The sequence below is a fragment of the Fukomys damarensis genome, unplaced genomic scaffold (genome assembly GCF_012274545.1).
Source record: "Fukomys damarensis isolate Sample0158 unplaced genomic scaffold, DMR_v1.0_HiC HiC_scaffold_36, whole genome shotgun sequence".
Taxonomy (NCBI): domain Eukaryota; kingdom Metazoa; phylum Chordata; class Mammalia; order Rodentia; family Bathyergidae; genus Fukomys; species Fukomys damarensis.
In genome coordinates, this window is record NW_022900948.1 from 16,793,198 (window position 1) to 16,813,703 (window position 20,506).

Consider the following 20,506-nt stretch of genomic DNA (forward strand, 5'->3'; position numbering starts at 1 on the left):
CACGATGAATGTGTACAAGTCACCTCCACATAAACACACACAGGCAGAGCTGGCATCCACCTGGTCCAAAGTCATGTATCTTGTCAACTGGAATTTATGTCAGCTGTCTTTCCCTGATCGCAGAGAACTTCGTTCCTGCTTAAGCAAGCTGGCTAGCTAACTTACCTTGACATGAGCATCAGGAGCTACTCTGGGCTCACACAAAGAGAAACGCAGGGGATGTGCTTTCTTATTAAAGTATTGTCCTCAACAGTGGGATATCACTGGTGATTAATTATTTATTTAAAATGTTTGCTCACTGTTTATATTTTCAATGTTTTAAAAGATACCTGTGTAGTTTTCTTCATGTAAAGGCAACTAAACTTTTACTAGACTACTATGTAGTTAGAGATAGCTCAGAAACACCATAATTTGTCTTCAAAGTTAGTTAGCAAACTACTTATGATATTTTTAGAGACACTTTAAAAATAAATATACAGCTACATAAAATCGACTCTCTCATAAGCAATAATGACTTTAAAAATGATCCCTCCTGATGGGGAACTGTTGTTTAGGACAATGGAAATGTTCCGGAGATGGATGGTGACGATGGTTGTACAACAACATGAGTATAATTTACACCACTCAATTGTATACCTAACAAATGGCTAAAATGGTAAATATCATGTTATGCATCTTCTACCACACCTAAAAAATGATAAGGTTAATGAGACTGAGATTCATGGCCATAGAAAAAGCTACATAACGTGATAGAACAAAATAGATGGTAAAGGAATTTTTAAAAAATCACATCCAAATGTGGGTCTATATGAATGATGAGTTTATGGGTGGCTTTGATTTCTTTTTGATGCTTTGTCTATATCTTTTACATTTTCTACAGTGGATGTATTCTTTTATAAAGCAAAAAAGAAATATACAATTATTTTTAAATACCCAAATAAATAAGAGCATGTAACTTGAGGTGGTAGCATACTCCCCCATCCCAGTCAGAGAGGAGGTGAGTAAAATGTTAGGTGCATCTCCTAGGAGCGAACAGCCAAACTGAATTGTAGAACATCTGTACAGACGGAAAAGCCAGACTCACGGTGAAGGACTGGCCTAACACCCAGAGGCTAGAGTCCTGGTTCATCCTGACCCATTAGCCAGCAGCTCCAAGACCCATTTCTCTACTTGGAAAAGGGGGCAGTGGCAAGCCAAGGTCTCTGGCCTTCCTTGGCTGGGATTCTACTGCTCCCTAATGGGGGAGAGCTTTTATAGGTGTAGGACAATGGATAAAAGTGAAGCTTGAAAGTTAAACTGCTTGTGACCAAATTCCAGCTTTTCCACTCACAGCTCTGTGATTTTGGGCAATTTATTTAACCTTAGTTTTTTTTTTTACTTTCAAAGTGCTGATAGTCTCCATATTGTGGAGTTACATTAGTTTCTAGGGCTGCTTTAACAAAGTACCACAAACAACCACAAACTGGGTGGTTTAAATAATAGGAATGTATGGGCTGAAATCAAGGTGTTGGTAGGGCTGCTTCTTCTCAGGGTGGAGGGGGAAATCCACTTCCTTGCCTGTCTCCTGCCTTCCGGCAGCTCATTGGCATTGGTGTGCTCCTCGGCTCCTAGAAGCATTGTGTCTCTCTCTGCCTTCATCACATGACCTTCTGCTTGCCTGCCTACCTGCCTCCAATTTCCCCCTTTAATAAAGACACTAGGCATACTGCATTACCCTAATCCACTGTGCCTACTTCACCTTAACTAATCACAACCGCAACGACCCTAGTTCTAAGCAATGTCACATTCTGAGGTCCTGCAGGTTAGTCCAACTTATGAATTTTAGGGCAGGGGATTCAACCCAATGCATAACAGGTGTGCTTGTGAGGATTAAATGAGGTAATATCTTTAAGAGCCTAGCACAGTACCCAGCATATGGAAGCACTGAAAACTGTTAGCCATTCGTATCATTACATTTGTCATTACAGTAATTGTTACTATGACCACCATCTCCCCAGCTCCTTCCAGGGTGCAGTCTGTTTCGCTCGGGGACTGGGACAGAGTCTGCACCCAGGGCTTCTGTTGAAGCACTCATAAAATGATACACTCCTCCACATTGCTTTTCATTAGGAAGAAAAGAGTTCTTTTTCCTGAGTCGAGGAAGTCTAACTTGCAAGCTCTGGAAGGCTAGGCATCAATTCAAACAAATTGTTAAACCATATTATTTTGATCTTCCAAATTTATCTGACAGCAGAAGGAGGAGGTTTCTTCCCTCTGCTGTGCATTGTCTGTATTCATTTGTAATTGTGCATGAATAAATGGGGAAGGGCAGTCATGCAATGCCTAGAAACACAGGATTCTGAGACCTACACTCAGAATGGGAAGATCTAGAGAGTGGTTCTGACCAGGTTTACCAGGAATGTGCCATGGTACCTGACATAGCTACTTTGCTTCTCTGTTGTGCAGCTGCCTAATTCATTCAATCAACAAATGTGAGTTTCACAGTCTAGGAGCTGGTCTTATTAAGACAGCAGAGGGGGTAAAGACAATTACAGGGCCCATGGTCAAGGGTCGCACAGGCTCACTATCCAGTGGGAGGAGGCAGACAGACGCATACCCTTCACTACCAAGATAAAGATTCAGTCCTGCACTCCTTCCACTCACCTCACCTGATTGTTCGGATTCTGGGTTCCTTGGAGGCAAAGTCTTACACCTTCTGCTTCCTGCCTGGCCCAGGTCTGGCTTGTAGGAAGACCTGGGAATGTTGGTTCAATTACCAAAATATCTGAATAGTTAGGAACATGGGCTTCTTCAGCCAGCCAGATGGGTAGTCTTGAATAAACTCCTGTAGCATCCTGGGCAAACATTTTATCTTTGATGAGCCTGTTTTCTTTAATCTATAATAGGGTCATTAACCATTGAAATATTTATTCATTAAATCAATAAACATAAGACACCTACTGCGTCTGAAGTACCTGAGCACAAGCCTTGAAGACACAGCAGAAAACAAAACAGTCAATATCTAAGTGAGACAAGTAGTATGTCAGATGGGGCAACTACTGTGGAGAAGGACTAAGTACTGGGGCGAGAGCTGATGGGGCAGGGGGATGCAGTCTGAAACAGGGCACCAGGGATGACCTCACTGAGATGGTGACAGGAGGGCAGAGCTAAGACACAAGTGAGGGACCAGACTCAGCTCACCGAGAAAAGCATCCAGGCTCTGGGGCTGATGTGAGCACCACAGTGCTTGGGATTCTTGCCTGGGATACAGGGGGAGCTCATTACTGGGCCCTGCTGGTTAATATTCTGTGAGGGTGACTGGGCTGAGGAAAGATCACAGGGACTGTCACTGCTCTCTGGAAACAGGGCAGCCACACATCGAGGATGATTATTACTGCCATTGTTTATTACTGGCAATTGCCCTTCAGGAATGTTTCTGACATTCATTCATAGGAGGTCCATTGGCACCCGCCCCCGCCGCGGAGATTTGGGAGAGAGATGGGAAGGAAAGGATAGGTTTCTCTGCTGCTTCAGAAAGGAACAGCAAGATATCCTACCCCCCCCCCACCATGATTCCCCATTTGGATGAATCACTGACACTCAGTACTGAAGCAAGAATTTGGGAATCACTGTTAGCAGACCCAAGAACCCACAAGTCCTGACAGCACTTGTCTTCTCAGTTCGGATTTAGTTACTGGGTTGAAAGCAGCTTTTTAGCTGGTAGCAGCCCAAAAAGCAAAAGTGCTGAAAAGCGTGACTGAATTTCTCAATCACATGGGATTTCAATTCCACCAAGGTGACTGGAGGTTACCTGGACTCACTGAGCCCCCACCAGGTATAAGGCACTAGGGGGATAGTTGCTGAGGGGATAGAAAAACAAAGAGCTGCACTACTCACTTATCTGGGAGGTAGAAATTCACTGCAGGAGACAAGTGTCGCTCTCCCTGGACTGGCCCCATGGCGGGGGGTTGGGGGTGGGGGTGGAAGTGACATGGGGTAGGCAGAATAGCAGGGAGAAGAGTCCAGAGCCTCTTACCAGGGGAGAGTGAGGCCAGAAGGAAGGCTGCTTCTAAAGTCAACAGATACAATAACAATTAGGTTACAGTAAAACTTTCTCTTGAAAATGCTTGAATTTCCTGTGGAAATACCTATGGAAGTAAACTGGGTTCAGTTCCCCAGAAGCATGCATAAGTGATTTGCTAATGATGCAGTCTCAGGAGGAACCTGTAAGGCAGAAAAGGAAAAGGAGGAGACAGAGCAAGGAGGTGGCTTCCGGGGTAGGCTCACTTTAGCAGGAGCCTTGCAAGGTAAGGGCCCTGGGTGTGGCAATGCCACATCTGTCCTTCCTGCTACCCGTAAGATGGGCACAGCTTCTGGGCACCTCCACACCACCGAGCTCCAATCTCTCTGGGTTACGTACGGATTACAGCAGACTGCAGGTGTGAGCCATTAGCAGGGCACCTTATTAGGGTGGCGCAAACCCAGGCAAGCCCTAAAAGGGGTTCCAGGGGATCTGGGTGGGGCACCAACAGCACCTGCTGTGATTAGTGTGGTGTGTTATGCAGAGTGGTGATTCTCAGACCAAGAGGTGATTTGAGTGGTATTGAGCTAGGCAGGAGGGAGGTCTGTGAGCAGATGCCTCGACATGTAAGGTGACTTTCCAACCCCTAAAGTGTATGGCAGCAGGAAGAAAGTGCAAAAGTATGCTTGCTCACAAAGCAGAGTTGTTTTGATATTTCCTATAATCTTGATACAAGTTAATAGATTTGTTTCTTGATAAGTGGATTAAATGAGATCACATATATTAAACAGACCAGCACCGAGTATGCATATCACGATCAAGCATGGAATTCAACCTTGAATGCTGTTGGACTGGATCCACATGAACTGTTTTCTGACAAGTCCCTATCAACAGCAGGGGTAGTAATTATAATTGAATAACAGTGATACGGTCCATGGGTGCTAACCAGTATTGTTATTTCTCACAACCCTTTCACTCTGCAGATGAGGAAACAGGCACAGAGCAGTAAATAACTTCCCTGAAGTCACACAGCTCTAAGAGGTTCACAGAATGCGGTCTCTTGGTGCTTGACTTCAAATCTGCAATTCCTGTTAAAGCACCTTATGGATGTGCCCTGGGCAATAGTACATTTCATCTGCTTTTGAGGGTGGTTAGCCAGGGGGTGGGGATTGAGAGAATGGGTTCTCAAGTTGGCCCCTATATGAAGTTTGAAGATGCAATTCTGCTGCAGCTAGCTGGATCTGGGGTATTATGGGGATTAGTGGGGTGCAGAGGAGTTTGCTGTTGATCTTTAGCAATCACCATGAAAGGCCTATGAGAGGGAACTTAGACTGGGAAACAGTGAGTACCTTTGGGAGCTAGCCTGAGGTCACTAGGACAAAGCCTACCTTCTAGAGTACCCAGTGGACACATCACAAGTGCCTGTCCCAGAGTTTCAGACACATTCTCTAGTGACAGCCTGCGGCAGAAAACTAAGAAACAGGCACAGGGGACAGAGACATGGCTGTTAGCATGCCCACCTTCTGAAAGTGCCAGGTCCCTGATTGGTAAACTTTTCTCCACTTCTTGGTGAGTTCCTAGTGCTCTGTTTCTTTTCTCACTCAAATGCAACCTAAAAAGAATCTGTGGGGTAAATGAGGATGTTAACTACAGGACACGAAGGTGTGGAGGGGGGAAGGCTGAGGTTTACCTTCCGCACTGGAAAAATGAAACCAGGACCCCAGAAATCAGAGAGGCAGGAGGGAAGCCAACTCTCAAAACTGATGTACCATTCCTATATGTTTGCATGTGTGTGTACGAAGTTCTTGGATAAAAAAACTAATTACACAACTCCAGGGTCACAGCAGGGCCACACACCAGTGGGCATGATGTGCATGGAGTCTGCAGACAACATGAAGATTTCCCTGAGATTAGGAATTCACTGGCTATCTCGACCTGCTTACTTCACTTGGAGTGTTCATCCAAACTGACACTTTGAGATTTTCTTCAGATAAAACGCTGATGCCGTGGAAATGCCAACAATAGGCAGCATTTGAGTTATGGTAGAGATGCACTTTGTAAAAACTTGCATAAAAACTTTAAGGGATGCTATAGCCGAGGCTAGGTTCCCCTTCACCAACAACAAAGGCAAATAGATCAATAAACTACAGTCACCATGTGCTGTGTTCTTCCTGACTTCTGGGTGAGATCAGCTAGAAGATAACAGCCAGCAGAGGTGAAAGGCCTGGACCAGGGGGGTGCGGGGCCTCCTGACAGATGTTGCCCTGAGAGGGACAGATCTGCAGCTGGTTGACAGAGGCGGAGCAGAGGGTGAAAGACGGTTCTATTATTTGGAGGAACTTACAGGTCACCCCCTTTCTAGCTGTGATCGTTTCTGCATTGAGTCCACTCACAGGGAGTGAGGGATGATCACAGAAAACAGTTTAGTAAGAACAGAGTCCTCTTTCCACACTCACAGGTATCCCCAGGAGCTTCTTCCAATCTCTGTGGATTTTCTTGGAGGTCTCACAACCACACACACACACACACACACACACCTGCCCACCACCTGGACTGTACACCCTGATGGACTGTCTGGCACACATTACGTCTACTGCATTGTCATAATAGGGTAAAATGAGATTCTATTAATTTAGCCTATCATAGGCACCACAAACCAAATGTGGTGTCCTTTTAAAAGACACAGAAGGAACTTGTACCAAAGGCTTAGGTTACTGTGGTTAGAGCCATCTTCTCTTACTCTGACACACCAAAAGGATCTGTCCACTTTGAGACCTGGGAGAGCACCCTGTCTAAAAAGATGGGAAACTGGGAAGAATTAAACCGTCATCAGCTGGAAAAAAAAATAAGGCTTTGATTTTATTTCACCTGAATGCTTAGCAAATGTTCCTAGGCGTGTTTTGAAAGGTTATGATCGCCTGTCAATGAATTCAGGTGCCTTTTTGTAACAGAAGCCAAATTAGAGGAGTCTGTTAAGTCCCACAGTGCATTGATATGATGAGAGCAGGGCAAGGGGACCTGGCACTGCAGCCAGCACCTGGCATAGGACAAGTACCTACTAGATGGGCATCTTGCAATTACTGAACCTTGTTTTGCTTACTGAATTCCAGGAAAATGGAGGATGGTTTCTTGGTCCTTACTTCATAATTGAAACCTAATCTTCTCTCCAGAGACCTTGGAGAGATGGTGGATACTGCCCAGCAATTATCTACTTGTCTTCTACCTCCATTGTACAGTGGGGCAGTCCTGAGAGCAAGGGCCATCATTATTCCTCTCTGTACTTCATACACCCAGCTCAGGGTCTGCTAATAGAGTGAAGAGTATAGGATCAAATATATCACTGGTAAGCTTAAAACAAAAAGCAGTGTGCGCATGCATGCGCGCGCGCGTGCGTGCGTGTGTGTGTGTGTGTGTCCAAGCAATTCTTAAGCATGCTGTCTGAGAATCATCTAGATTGCTGTTCATATGTGCATTCCTGAGCTTCACAGAAAGACCGGTGAATCAGAGGTTCTGGAGTGTGGGCCAACACATCTGAATTTTAACAAAGCTTTCTGGGAGAGCCATAGACACCTTGACATTTAGGAATCATTGCCCTAAACTAACTTTGCTGAGCTGGGTTGAAAGACTTTCAGAAAATGGATACTCAAAATGCTGTGAACTTTTGAGATCTAAGTAGTCGATTCCAGCCTGAGTTTCCTGGATGTATGTTTGGCAGAAGAGGGGCTCCAGGTAGGGAAGCATCTTAAGATTTCCAGACCATGGGGGCAGAATCACAGTGCTAAACAGCATGACCTTGCTTCAGGAAATCAGAGGTAGTCAGCAACCCCAGGGGATCAGTGTGCAGGTGGGGACATGGAGGTGCTCCAGGAGACCTGGAAAAGGAGCTCCTGAAAAGATTAAACAGAGCTGGTCCCAAGTTAAGCTGGATCTCCATACTGGGATTCATGGAAGAGATTTCTTCATCAACGTGCCAACCAAGAAGTACAGGCCCAGCTCCTAGCAGAGAACAGGCTCTCTGAATCTACTGGAATTGAGTCATGGACATAATTAATTTAATGTGTTGAAATTATTTTATGTGTAGTAAACATGCTGAATGAGGGTGCCCCAGAATAAAGTGTCTTCCCGAGAACGGAAAATGGACACCATGCGTACTGCATAATGAAAATCCTTCAGCAAATGGAAAATGCTCCCATTTAGTTCCACCTCCCATTCCTTTCCTTTCTAACTCTTTGTTGATAGCTGAACTTGGCCTTCTGTGGTCTTCTTGAACCACAGCAGCACTTTTTATTTGTCAGAGGACATCCTTTTTACTGTGATCAGAAGACAATTTTAGTGAAACCTGTCTACTACCCAGTGCCAGGCACATATTAGTATGTGACAAAGGGGATAAGGATGAAGGTAAAGCAGAGCGTGGAACTGTCACACTTTGCAGCCTTTCTTGATGACAAGGGACTTGCACAAAGGGAAGGGACATGGCATAGAACTGAGGGGAGGGATGGCCATCCTGGCTACTATCCTGCTTCTTTCAAACCGCCTTGCTGAGTGACTTTCTGAACCTCAGACACTCATTTGCAATACGAGAGTGTTGAATCTGAGTATCTTTAAAACTGATTTCAGATCTGACATTCACTGATTTATGAGTCACAAACTGGAGCAGGTGTCAAGGAATCTCCCATTAAAAAGAAATCCATCTTCTAGCCCTGCAAAGCATTTTAGGCAGACTTGTCTAATTGTTCAAGTAGGGATTATGTATTATCGGGCTTAGATGAAAGGGCACACTTGGAAGTGGTTATAAATGGTCTCCCACAAAGTAACTCCCAGGCATTTAGGCAAAATGCTGAGTTCTAGGAATAGAGAGATGACAAAATACTTTCTAGACTCTGTAACTCTCTACTTATTCATTTCAACTTTGGTTACTGTGAATTCATTCTGAAATAAGAAGAAAATATGAAATAAATGTACCTAGGTTTGCAACTTGCCCTGCTCCAATGCCAGTCCTCTTTGAGTCTTGGCCTGTGAACATATACAGTATAATCAATGAGGACAGACCTTGGAAATGTGATTCTGAGGATCGAACCCATGGCTTCCTGCATGCTACAAGTGTTCTACTAGTGAGATACATCCCCATCCTTTTTCGGTTTTTATTTTGAGACAGTCTGGCTAAGTTGTCCAGCCCAGCCTTGAACTTGTGGCCTGCCTGCCTCGATCTCTTGAGGAACTGGGATTAACAGCATATATATTATGCTTGGCTCTTGCGATATTTTGACTAGTGCTCTGTGGAGCCTTTCTGGGAGTGGCTGGGGTACAGTGAAAAAGAGACTTGGGGAAAAAGGGTGAAGAGACAGGGCTCTGGGCTCCTCTGCTAACTGAGATGATCAATGTTTCATATACTGGGCTCCATAAGAGATTTGTATGACAAGGAGCTGTGAGGATAAAAAACTTCTTTAAAGCCAGGTTAAGGAAAGCTGTTAAAGTTTCCAGCTTGAATCCAGGTTGTACTCTAAAAACACTCAGGGCCAGTAACTACCCAGAACCCTTATTTCTGGATTATGGAAGTGGACACCCAGCACTTTCAGATCCTTCTCCACAGGGCCTATAGAAGTCTGCTTAATCTTTAGCAAACTTAAGAGCTTTCCTTCCAGCCAGAGCAGGGATTACCTGAAGGATATACTAAGGACCAGGTGTTTGGATCCCACCCTCAGAGGCTGATTCAGTGGGTCTGGGACACTAACAAGCACCCAGGTGAAGCTGGCCACACTTTGAGAATGGTCGCCATATAAGATCAAGGCCAGGCCCTTTAGCTGGGACTTCCAGAACTGGACCCCCACTTACCTTGCCAGCCCCACCCTCTATCTTCCCAACGCTCCAACCAGGTAATAGTGCCCCCTCCTGTCCCTATACACTCTCCCCTGCCTGCCATGCTCTGGTCTGGCCAGGCTTCCAGCCCCTCCTTGCATATCTAGCTCCTATCCTCTGTTCACGGCACAGCTCAAATGCCACCTCTTCCACAATACTTTCCTTGACTTGACTTTTCCACCAAAGGTCACAGAAGTTCTTCCAGTCTCATGAAGATTCACCCAATTCTAACCTCTTGATGTCAGTGTTACTTGAATTTCACTCTGGTATGTGGGCCACAGGCTCCATTTTGCTTTGGTGACCACAGCACTGTGCCCAACCTCAGCACCCACACAGGCCTTGGCTAGCACAGCTGCAACAGGCCTAAGCATAGCCACTGTGGATATGGACATTAGGAAACATGCGGATCAGCTCCTCCTGTCTACCCCAGGACAGACTCACTCTCAAGTTACCAAGGTAGAGCAAAGACAGCATTTTAGCTTATTCAGTCTGCTCTCTCCTTGCCTCGTGCATCTGCAAAGGAGAAGAGTCGGTGGCAAATACATCATCATGAGTCATAGGTAACTGCCACTTACACCCATTACCAGAACCTAGTGTAATATAGCAATTAAGACCTAGACCCAGGTTTGAATCACGTCTTTTCCTCTGATTAGCTATAAACTTAAATGCTTCAAGCTTCATGTTCCTGATTGTTATTGGGGATAATGACAGGACCTACTACCTATGGGTGGCATAAGGAAGCAATGAGACCAGTAGAAATAGCTGGCATTTCCTGGGTGCATAGTACTGGACATATGTTATGGAGTCTAGTCTACATTAAGTACTTAAGCATAGTACTGCTATGATAAGCACATAATAAACATCCAAGAAACAGCCACTATCATTGCTAATTTTCCTAACGTCTACATTCTACATTAAGTACTTAAGCATAGTACTGCTATGATAAGCACATAATAAACATCCAAGAAACAGTCACTATCAAGATGTATGTTATTATCCCCATTTCCCAGATGAGAAACTTGAGGCCCAGAACATAGCCCGCACAACAAACGGTAGCAAGTTGTACCATGAAATGGCTCATCTTTCTAACCACTTTGTGAGTTAGGCATCATTCCTATTATGAAATTGGAAATTCTGTGTTTCAAAGAAAGTAACTTGTAAGTAAAGACCCAGAATTTGAACCTGACTTTGTTCTGAGCACCTCCTGGCCCACCCCACCCATCACCTAGTAAAAATTCACCTGCTGCCAATATACCTGCTCTTGCTTTCTTCTTCCTGAGTTAGGGCCTTTTCCCATCATGCCTGCACCTCCTTTCAACCACCCTGGGACCTGGTGGCTGACCGGAAGCTGTTTCAGTGATCTCAGAGAACAGACTGCATGCGCATTAAGGTGTGTGAGTGACAGCCTCTCTCCTCGCCTCTTGCACCTGCAAAGGGCATTAAGGAAAAGTGACGCACGGCACTGACCGTGACACCAAAGAAGTTGGTCTCATTCATGGCGCTGAGGATGATCCTGCCCAGGGTGTGGTCGGTGTAGTTGAAGTCCTGGATGCGCTGGTGCCGACTGCTGGCGTGCAGTGTCTCCATGGCTCTCTGTAGTGTTTTGGCGATGACCCAGATGCCATCGTAGGCATACCCATGGAACTTGCTGGGCCCCACGCCTGACCGCTTGCTGTTGTACTCTCTCTCGTACTGCTGTGGGGTCTGGAAAAGCAAGGGGGCAGGGATAATAAGTCACAGCAGGGACATCTGGCACACCGACACTCCTCAGTGCCCACTGTGTGCCTGGCATAGTGCTAGGCTCTGTGTCTATCACCTCATTTAACGCCACAGCCATTTTATATGGTTGGTGCTATTTTTGTCCCTATTTAACAGACTAGGAAACCTACTAGAGGACCACACAGCTCTGATAGACAGCGCTGAGACTGAATCCTGTTTACCTGTCAAGACTAAGGACAGCGGACAGTACACCCTAACCAGGCCTCCTTTGATATCTGCAGGGCCTGGACTGTAGCACCCACGAAGCCCTATATGTTTGTATGTCTAGATATGTCTATATGTCTACATATTTGAATTATAGACAAGTTAACAAAATGTCCAAAACACATTTTTTATACTCCACTATAATGAATATACTTTCCAAATGATCTGGAAGGCCTAGATTGAATTCATAATTATGGGGCTCCCCAGAGCTTCAGGCCAGACCCAGCAAATAGTGAATTGCTCTACAGCCCATCCTGTCCCCCTCCCGTTTCTCCTCTCCCCATTCTTTTCTCTTTCCCTCATCCACCCCCCACTTCTACTACCCCTCCACTTCCCTTCCAGCCTCTGGCACCCCCAACCAACCCAGAGATAGGGAACTCAAGAACCTTCCAAATGAGGCCACCCAGAAAGCCCATTACCCACAACTCCTTCTGGGCTTTTCTCAAATCACTTCTGACCTCCTCCAGCCAAAAATATCATCAGAGCCTACAGCTGCATCTTTGGAAAAATCCCTTCTTGGGAACAAATGCACAGAGAAACTATGGACACACTGTCAGTTTTCACTGAGAAGGTGTTTAGAGATGGTCACATAGGCCCCCTCTGTCACAGCCTGAGGCAACAGAGGTTCAGAGACTTGTCTAAAGTCACATACGGACATACACAGGTATTCACACAGGAAGAGAGGGAGGGGGAAGGAGAGAGGGAAAGAGAGAGAGAAGAGGGAAGAGGGAAGAGGAAAGAGAGGGGAAGGGAAGGGGAAGAGAGTCAGTGGACCCTTCCATCCCACCTCTGCTACTGCTTTTGAGGTTATCCTTAACTTTTTGAAAACCAGCACAAGTTGCTCGAGGCTGGGCCCAGTAGTCCAGGCAGGCAATGGAGCTGCACTGCGGTGGGGTCTTTCCCTGGCTCCAGCCCCCTTGCCAAGAGGCAGTCTCTTGCAGAGTTACCAACCAGGTGCCTGGGAGCCAGTGCCAAGTCCCCAGCTATGTTCCTGCAGTCAGTGTGCCCTCCTGACCAAGCATGCACTGTGTTCCAGTCGGTGACCACTTCCTTTCCTGCCTCAGGTCCTGTGGGGAGGCTTGGGTTTCTCCCTCTTAGTTTCCCTTGGAATGCAGCATCTCCAGCCATCATGCTCTGTTAGTCACTCAACACCCATGGTAAGGACAGACTTGAACTTCAGGGTTTTTCCAGGAGATGGGCACGCCTCTTGGCCAGCCTGGCTCCTCCATCCGCAATACAGAGCTAGTCCTCCCCTGTCAACTGCATGCCCTGTCTGTCCCTTTGTTCTGGACGTCTTCTGAAGTGCTGCCATCATCCTTGGCCATTTCCCTCAGGAAGCCTCAGACAGACCATTCAGCGGTGCATTCTCTTCCTGAAACCTTCACAGTACTTCCACACTTTCATATTTTTTCATTACCCCCACAACCCAGCTCCTTCGCTAGATGGTTCCTCTACTAGAAAACTCCATCTTTTATTGCTTAGCTATATTTTCTTTGATTTTTAGTTGTGATTTTGGTCTACTTCTGATTGATAATTTAGCTACTGGCTAATTCAAAAGTATTTAAAAATTACTTGGATGTATGCTTATCTAATTGCTTTAAGCATGAGAAGGATGATCCCCTTTGACCTCCTCTATCCTCTTGGCTTTTTCTCCTATGACCCTTCTCTGATGCATATGATGGTATCTGAGGGCAGGTATTGCCCCTATTAGTCAACCTTTCATTGCTATAGCAAAATACCTGAGACTATCAACTTCTAAAGAGAAATGTTTCTTTTAGTTCACAGTTTTGGAGGTTCTAGTCCAGGATCATTCGGCCCCATTGTGTTGGCTATGACGAGACAAAAATATCACTGCGGGGATGCTTGGTGGAGCAAAACCACTCATCCTAGGCCAAGGAGCAAAGAGAAAGAGGAAGGAGATAGGATTTCACTATCGCCTTCAAGGGCTCGCCTGCAGTGACCTAAGGACCTCTCTCCACCTTCCAAGTTCCCACCCCTGAATGCCACTTTGGGGCCCAAACCTGTAACACATCCAAACTTTAGTTTGATTTTCATTTGCTCCACCTAACAATTACATTCAGATGATTTTCTAGACAGACTTTTAACCAGAACATAGTCCTGGGGCATCCTTCAAGGTATCTAGGATTCACTTAAAGTAGAGGGCCCAGACCAAGGGTGAACATTTCAAGTACGGTCTCATCAGGCGGTAAATGAGTGCTATTTTATACTTCCCTTACACAGTTTGTATTGTGGAGGGGGACAAGAACAGAATCAAGATCATATTGTTTATTGGATTTTGGCTTAGGGCCAACATACGCCCCTATAAATGCTCTTCACATGTGTACCTGTGAATCCATATCCTTTCTAACTTACAAAAGTATTCTTCTTAGGAACAAGAAGTAGAAGTAGGGCTGAGAATACTCAAAATACAGCTGTTTACCATATTTCTGAGAATAGAGTCTTTGGAATGGGACACAGGTGTAGTTAAACTGAAAGGTGACCTTATTCTCACTGTCTTTACATCCCAGGCCATTCATCATCATCACTGTTCCCAGGTGACACCAGCACCTGTTTCCCTTGGGCCAAACAATGACAGCAGGAAGAAACTGTCTCACAGTGGTTGCAGAAAAAGTAATAGTTGTTCCTAAAGTAGTCCTCTAATTATTAAGGGCAGAAGAATTTCTTCCATTGTGAAGCTGACACTGAATGCTGATTAATTACTTATGCTCTGAGGTCAAGTTTATCATATATATATATATATATACCTTATTATGATAGGTTGTGCTTGAGCATATTTTTGAAAGGCAGCTCTTAGAAGTTGGAACATATTTTCCCATAGAAACTGTGTTATAAATAGTGGTTAGGTTCCCAAGCTAATCCACACAAGCTTGCTAAACCCACAGTGTGACTAAGCTTGATGGGTCTGTCATTCCAACAGAACCATGTTGAATCCTGCTTCCAGGGACTGGGAGCCTCATGGATAAGAAAGAGGATGACAAGAAGAAGCTCCTCTTCCACAGTTCTGTCTAAATCCTGTCCCAGAGGTAGAATTGGCAGAGTTCCTCTCTAGAACCCCCGTGGGATGTCTGATCTCAGCACCTCATTGGAAAGGTGCAAGCAGGCATAGTTAAAGTGCTGGGTCCTTCGATATAGTAAGGAAATCACTTGGCTAATGCAGACTTCAGGTACATTTTGTTTCAGTATGTTAATAAGTAACTTCACTTAGGCATCTATATTTTAAAAAATCTCACACTGCAAGTATACATAAGTTGGTGACCACTGACTATGTCCCTCCTACAACATTATTACCCTGAGTCCCTTCTTGGCTTCCTCATGGCAAGGAAGCTCACTGTTTCTTTGAGCTGTATCTCTCACCTAAGAATGTGTGGTGGCCAAGACACTGTTTTTTCAGTGCAGAGCTGACATCGGCCTCCTTGTCACTTGGTCAGCATGTCACATCTTCCTTTGGAGCCATGCAACATGTCTTCTTCTTCCCATAGACAATACCCCCCAACCCCAGGGACATGCTTCCCCTTTCTTAAGTCACATCCACCTCCTGTTACCCCCAACCCCAGGGACATGCTTCCCCTTTCTTAAGTCACATCCACCTCCTGTCAAGCTAAATAATCTCAGTTCACACTTCCACTATGAATGAGATGACATAGCTTATATTATACCAAAACTATTATCAAGATCATCAAAAAGAACAGAATAAAATATAAAAATAGCCTCTTATAGCTACCAGAGAGCAATCCTAACAGGCAAGACTAAAAAGTTAACATGCTGGAGGGAAGAGAAATGCTCTGGGATGGGCCCAGCATTCTGACTGAGTCACTTGCTGGTTTGTAAGCAGTAAGGCTCACTGCAGAAATAGCAAGTATGGCACCAGAGTTTGTAGCAGTATCATAATGGGAGCCAAACACTAGCTCAGGGATACCAAGGTAGCTATACTGGAAGGGGCCAGTGCCTATAGGAAAGGGAACCACAGGAAGGGAGCCCAGCATTATGTGGCATTGCTGAAATATTTGGTAACAGCTAAATAAAAGAAGGGCTGAGAAACCAGGCAAAAATGAACAGAACTCTTCAGCATTTCATAGTATTGAGAAGACAAAAATTAGAACCCAGGGCCAAAAATACCCCAGGATTGGAACTGATGGGCCAATACTAGGAATAACAGCAAACCAACACAGGCCAGATCTTCCAACTCTAACACCAAACCTGCAATCAGTTCACTCCCTGATTGCATTAAGAATTCAGCTTCCTCCTTGAAGAGAAACAAATATCTCCTGGTGGATGATAAAGACTATCTGTAGCTGTTACAATTCTGTATATAAAATGCATTTAATTGAATTTTACCAGGTATACAATGAGGCAGGACCAAATGTTGAAACAAAAGAAAAAGAAGAGAAATAAAAATATATAATAGAAATAAGCCCATATGTGAATTATTAGACATGAATTTGTTCAAGAACATAGATTAAAAGATGCAGAATATCATCAGAGGCCTAAAAATACAAACAAAAGAAGAGAATAAAATGGAAATTTTAAAGATAAGATTTCTACATTCATGCCCACTCTTGAGTGGAAGAAGCAAAGAACAAAGCCTATAACTCAATAAGAAACAGGCAGAGAAATTCAGTAGAATAAATGGGCAAAAAACTTTAATAGGCAATTACAAAAGAGGTTATCAAAATGACCAATAAAGATATAAAAACACGTGTAACTTCATCAGTTATCAAGGAAATGCAAATTAAAGCTAAAACAAGACACATTACACACCCACTAGACTGGCTAAAATTAAAAATCTGACAACACCAAATGTTGGTGAACATGTGAACCAAGGGAAAGCTGTGCTCACCGCCAGTGGGTGTGTGAATTGGTGTAACCACTTTAGAAAGATGCTTGGCAGTGTCTGCTAACGCTGAACAGATGCTCAACCTATGACTCAGAGATTCCACCCCTAGTGTGCACCCAAGAGTTAAGTGCACATGGAATGTGCACTCATCAAAATACACCAAATACATAGAAATAAGTCAAACAGAGTATGTGGAAGAATTTTACCCAGAATGTTATGAAATATTTTTGGGAGCAATTAAAAAAGATGGAAGTAAATGCAGACTTATATAAAATGTGTGGAATGGGAGACTATGCTTTTGAGATGACAGTTTTCCGAAAGTTGATCTACAGGTTCAGCAAAATTCCAATAGAAACCACAACAGGTTTGTGTGTATGCTGCATAAATTGACAACCTGATTTGAAAGTGTATACAGAATTGAAAAACAAAAAGCAAAAACACCCAAGATAGATAATCTCCAGAAGAACTAAGGTGGAGAATCCACATTTACTACTTACCCAGACTCATTACAAAGCTAGTGAAAGTTAAGATGCTTGGGTAAAAAACAAACAAATGGAAGAAAGATTAAGTTTATAAACAGAATCAAACATACACAATTACTCAAAGTATGACCAAGGTGGGAAAAGATGGACTGTTCAATAAATGATCCTGAGTCAGATAATTCCCATGGAAAAATAAAAGAGGAAAAGGAATCTTGATCCTTATCTCTTACCACAGACAAAATCAGTTCCAGGTTGGCTATGATCTAAATGTGAAAGATAAAATAATAAGGCTTCTAAAAGACAAAATAGGAAATACTTTCATGGTCTTTGAGTAGAGTCCATTAAAGAATTTCTGTTCAATAAATCACCCATTTATAGGATTTCAAGGTAGGTGGAGATACTGGAAGCTGTATTTAAATAAGCCTCCAGTAATCTCCTAAAGTATATTAAATATCATTATAGCTACAAAAATCTTATTGAACTCTTATCATCACAAATAACTGAAGAAAACACTATAAACTAACTGTGAGTAAAAAGAGAAAAGTTATTAAATTGCACCTGTGATTTTGCCCTATCATGGTCTTGTGGCAAACAAAAGCAGACTGAGAAAAACTGTAGCACAGTGTAGAAGATGGGAGCTATTTGAGGGTGAATTAAATAATTACAAGAATGACTAACCCAATCTAAAGATACTACAAGAAGAAGCTGGACAGAGCAGAACACTTATGGCAGTACAGGAAAGAGATTTCAAAGTACAATAATGTTCATAGCAGCAAATGCAAAATAGCTTCAAACCAAGAAATCCAAATGTGTACTAGGGTAAAACGGCTGTGCTGTTATATTCATACATGGGAAGGCTATGGAATAGTAAAACTTAAGCCATGTCTACATCAATGAATATCACTAACATAACATATGAAAGAGGAGAAAGCCACAAAGACCATACATTGTATAACTTGGTTTACAAAAAGTTCAACAGCAGGCATCTGAATAGTGAAAAAAGTCAGAAGAATGGCTGATGCTGGTGGTGGGGGTTGTCTGGGATAGAACATAATTAAGGCTTCTAAAAGACAAAATAGGAAATACTTTCATGGTCTTTGAGTAGAGTCCATTAAAGAATTTCTGTTCAATAAATCACCCATTTATAGGATTTCAAGGTAGGTGGAGATACTGGAAGCTGTATTTAAATAAGCCTCCAGTAATCTCCTAAAGTATATTAAATATCATTATAGCTACAAAAATCTTATTGAACTCTTATCATCACAAATAACTGAAGAAAACACTATAAACTAACTGTGAGTAAAAAGAGAAAAGTTATTAAATTGCACCTGTGATTTTGCCCTATCATGGTCTTGTGGCAAACAAAAGCAGACTGAGAAAAACTGTAGCACAGTGTAGAAGATGGGAGCTATTTGAGGGTGAATTAAATAATTACAAGAATGACTAACCCAATCTAAAGATACTACAAGAAGAAGCTGGACAGAGCAGAACACTTATGGCAGTACAGGAAAGAGATTTCAAAGTACAATAATGTTCATAGCAGCAAATGCAAAATAGCTTCAAACCAAGAAATCCAAATGTGTACTAGGGTAAAACGGCTGTGCTGTTATATTCATACATGGGAAGGCTATGGAATAGTAAAACTTAAGCCATGTCTACATCAATGAATATCACTAACATAACATATGAAAGAGGAGAAAGCCACAAAGACCATACATTGTATAACTTGGTTTACAAAAAGTTCAACAGCAGGCATCTGAATAGTGAAAAAAGTCAGAAGAATGGCTGATGCTGGTGGTGGGGGTTGTCTGGGATAGAAAATAAAAGCCCTAGGTTCAGGGTTGCTAGTTAAATTCTTTTTTTTTTTTTTTTTTTTTTTTTTTTTTTACCTGAATGGTGATTACATGGGAGTTCTCCTTAAATTTAAAAAAAAAAATGCCTATAAAAAAGCAGTACAGCCCATATTAGCTAAATCTTTGAAACAGCCTGTGTGCCCAACAACGGATAAATAGATAAGGAAACATGATACATATATTCAGCAGAATACTCTTCTGCCATAAACAAGGATAATTCCAAGACCTATGAATCCTATACCCTGGTTGTGGCCACCTGCCAACTTCAAGCCCACTCTGCATCTCGTTTTCCCTCATCACAGGGTAGCAGAGGCACTGACCAACCAACCAATCAACCTGATTAGGGATGAAGCCCATGCCCTGAGAAAGAAGATAAACCACAGAGAGTTGGCAGCTCCAGGGAGAAATAATGGATCAGGCTAGCAGTGCTAGCCCCAAGAAAAGCCTATAGATGCTGTAAACTACAAAACCAGCATGGCAGTTTACTCTGGCAGTGACTCCTCATAGCAAATTAAAGTTGGAGAAATCCACTGCAGTGCCTGGCATCTTGGAGAGAGTTTAATCAAGAGCCATTTGGGGAACAGACCATTTAAGATTTAGCCACAGACTAAGAGATCTACTTCACTTCAGTATCTCCGGTGCTGCTCTACCACGGTGACTGGGTGAAATACAACCACAAGAGACAACCACAGAAAGGGTGTGGATCAGACAGACACACTGAGAAGTTTAAGCTCAGGTCAGGAATGACATGGGGTCCTACCCTCCATGGTGAGAAGACAGGCCCAGCAAGTGTGACTTTCAGAGCAGCTAGATCTGAAAATGTTGGCATTAAGTCTAGCAGTTTTCTTGAGATCCCACTCCATTGCCTACATTCAGCAGAGACCAGTGGTCTGATTGCTTTTCCCATCTACCAAGGATATACTTTGGATTAGATGGTTGCCACAGTCTGGGGTGTATGGACAGAGGGGCCTGTGGATCAGGGGGTCATCTCATAAATCTACAGACTGTAAATATAGGTGGAGAAAAACATGACTAGCTAGATTCCAAGGCTGTAGATCCTGGAAAGAAACCACTCATTTAAAAAATATAGAATAATTTTATGGACTCATTTTTTTTGGATTTTTTTCCATTGGAGTTTTGGGATCTGGGCTTTCTTTTGAAATCATAAAAGCAGAGATTAAGAAACATACCAATAATGTGCTCAGCGATCTTAAAACTATAACTAAATAAAAATGGACCTTAATACCAAAACAATCAATGAGTTTACAGAAGACACTAATAAAAACCTGGATGACCTGTACTAAATAACACAACACGTGAATGACAAATTTAGCAAAGAATTTGGGTTCACAAAAAGGTACCAAGTAGAAATCCAGGAGTTTAAAAATTCTGAGAGTATGGGCACAGAAGAAACCAATGTGAAGATAGAGTGTCAGAATTAGAAGACAGGGCTGATGTTAGTAACTAATTACTTAGA

General features: G+C 43.3%; 1 protein-coding gene across 1 annotated transcript in view; it reads right to left on the reverse strand.

Annotated features, from left to right (window-relative positions):
* Gabbr2 (gamma-aminobutyric acid type B receptor subunit 2) overlaps window positions 1-20,506 on the reverse strand; it is a 364,313-nt gene that overhangs the window by 134,004 nt on the left and 209,803 nt on the right. The window contains exon 7 of the mRNA XM_010614387.3: window positions 11,324-11,560. Coding sequence (XP_010612689.1) covers window positions 11,324-11,560 — 237 coding nt within the window. The remainder of the gene's footprint in view (window positions 1-11,323; window positions 11,561-20,506) is intronic.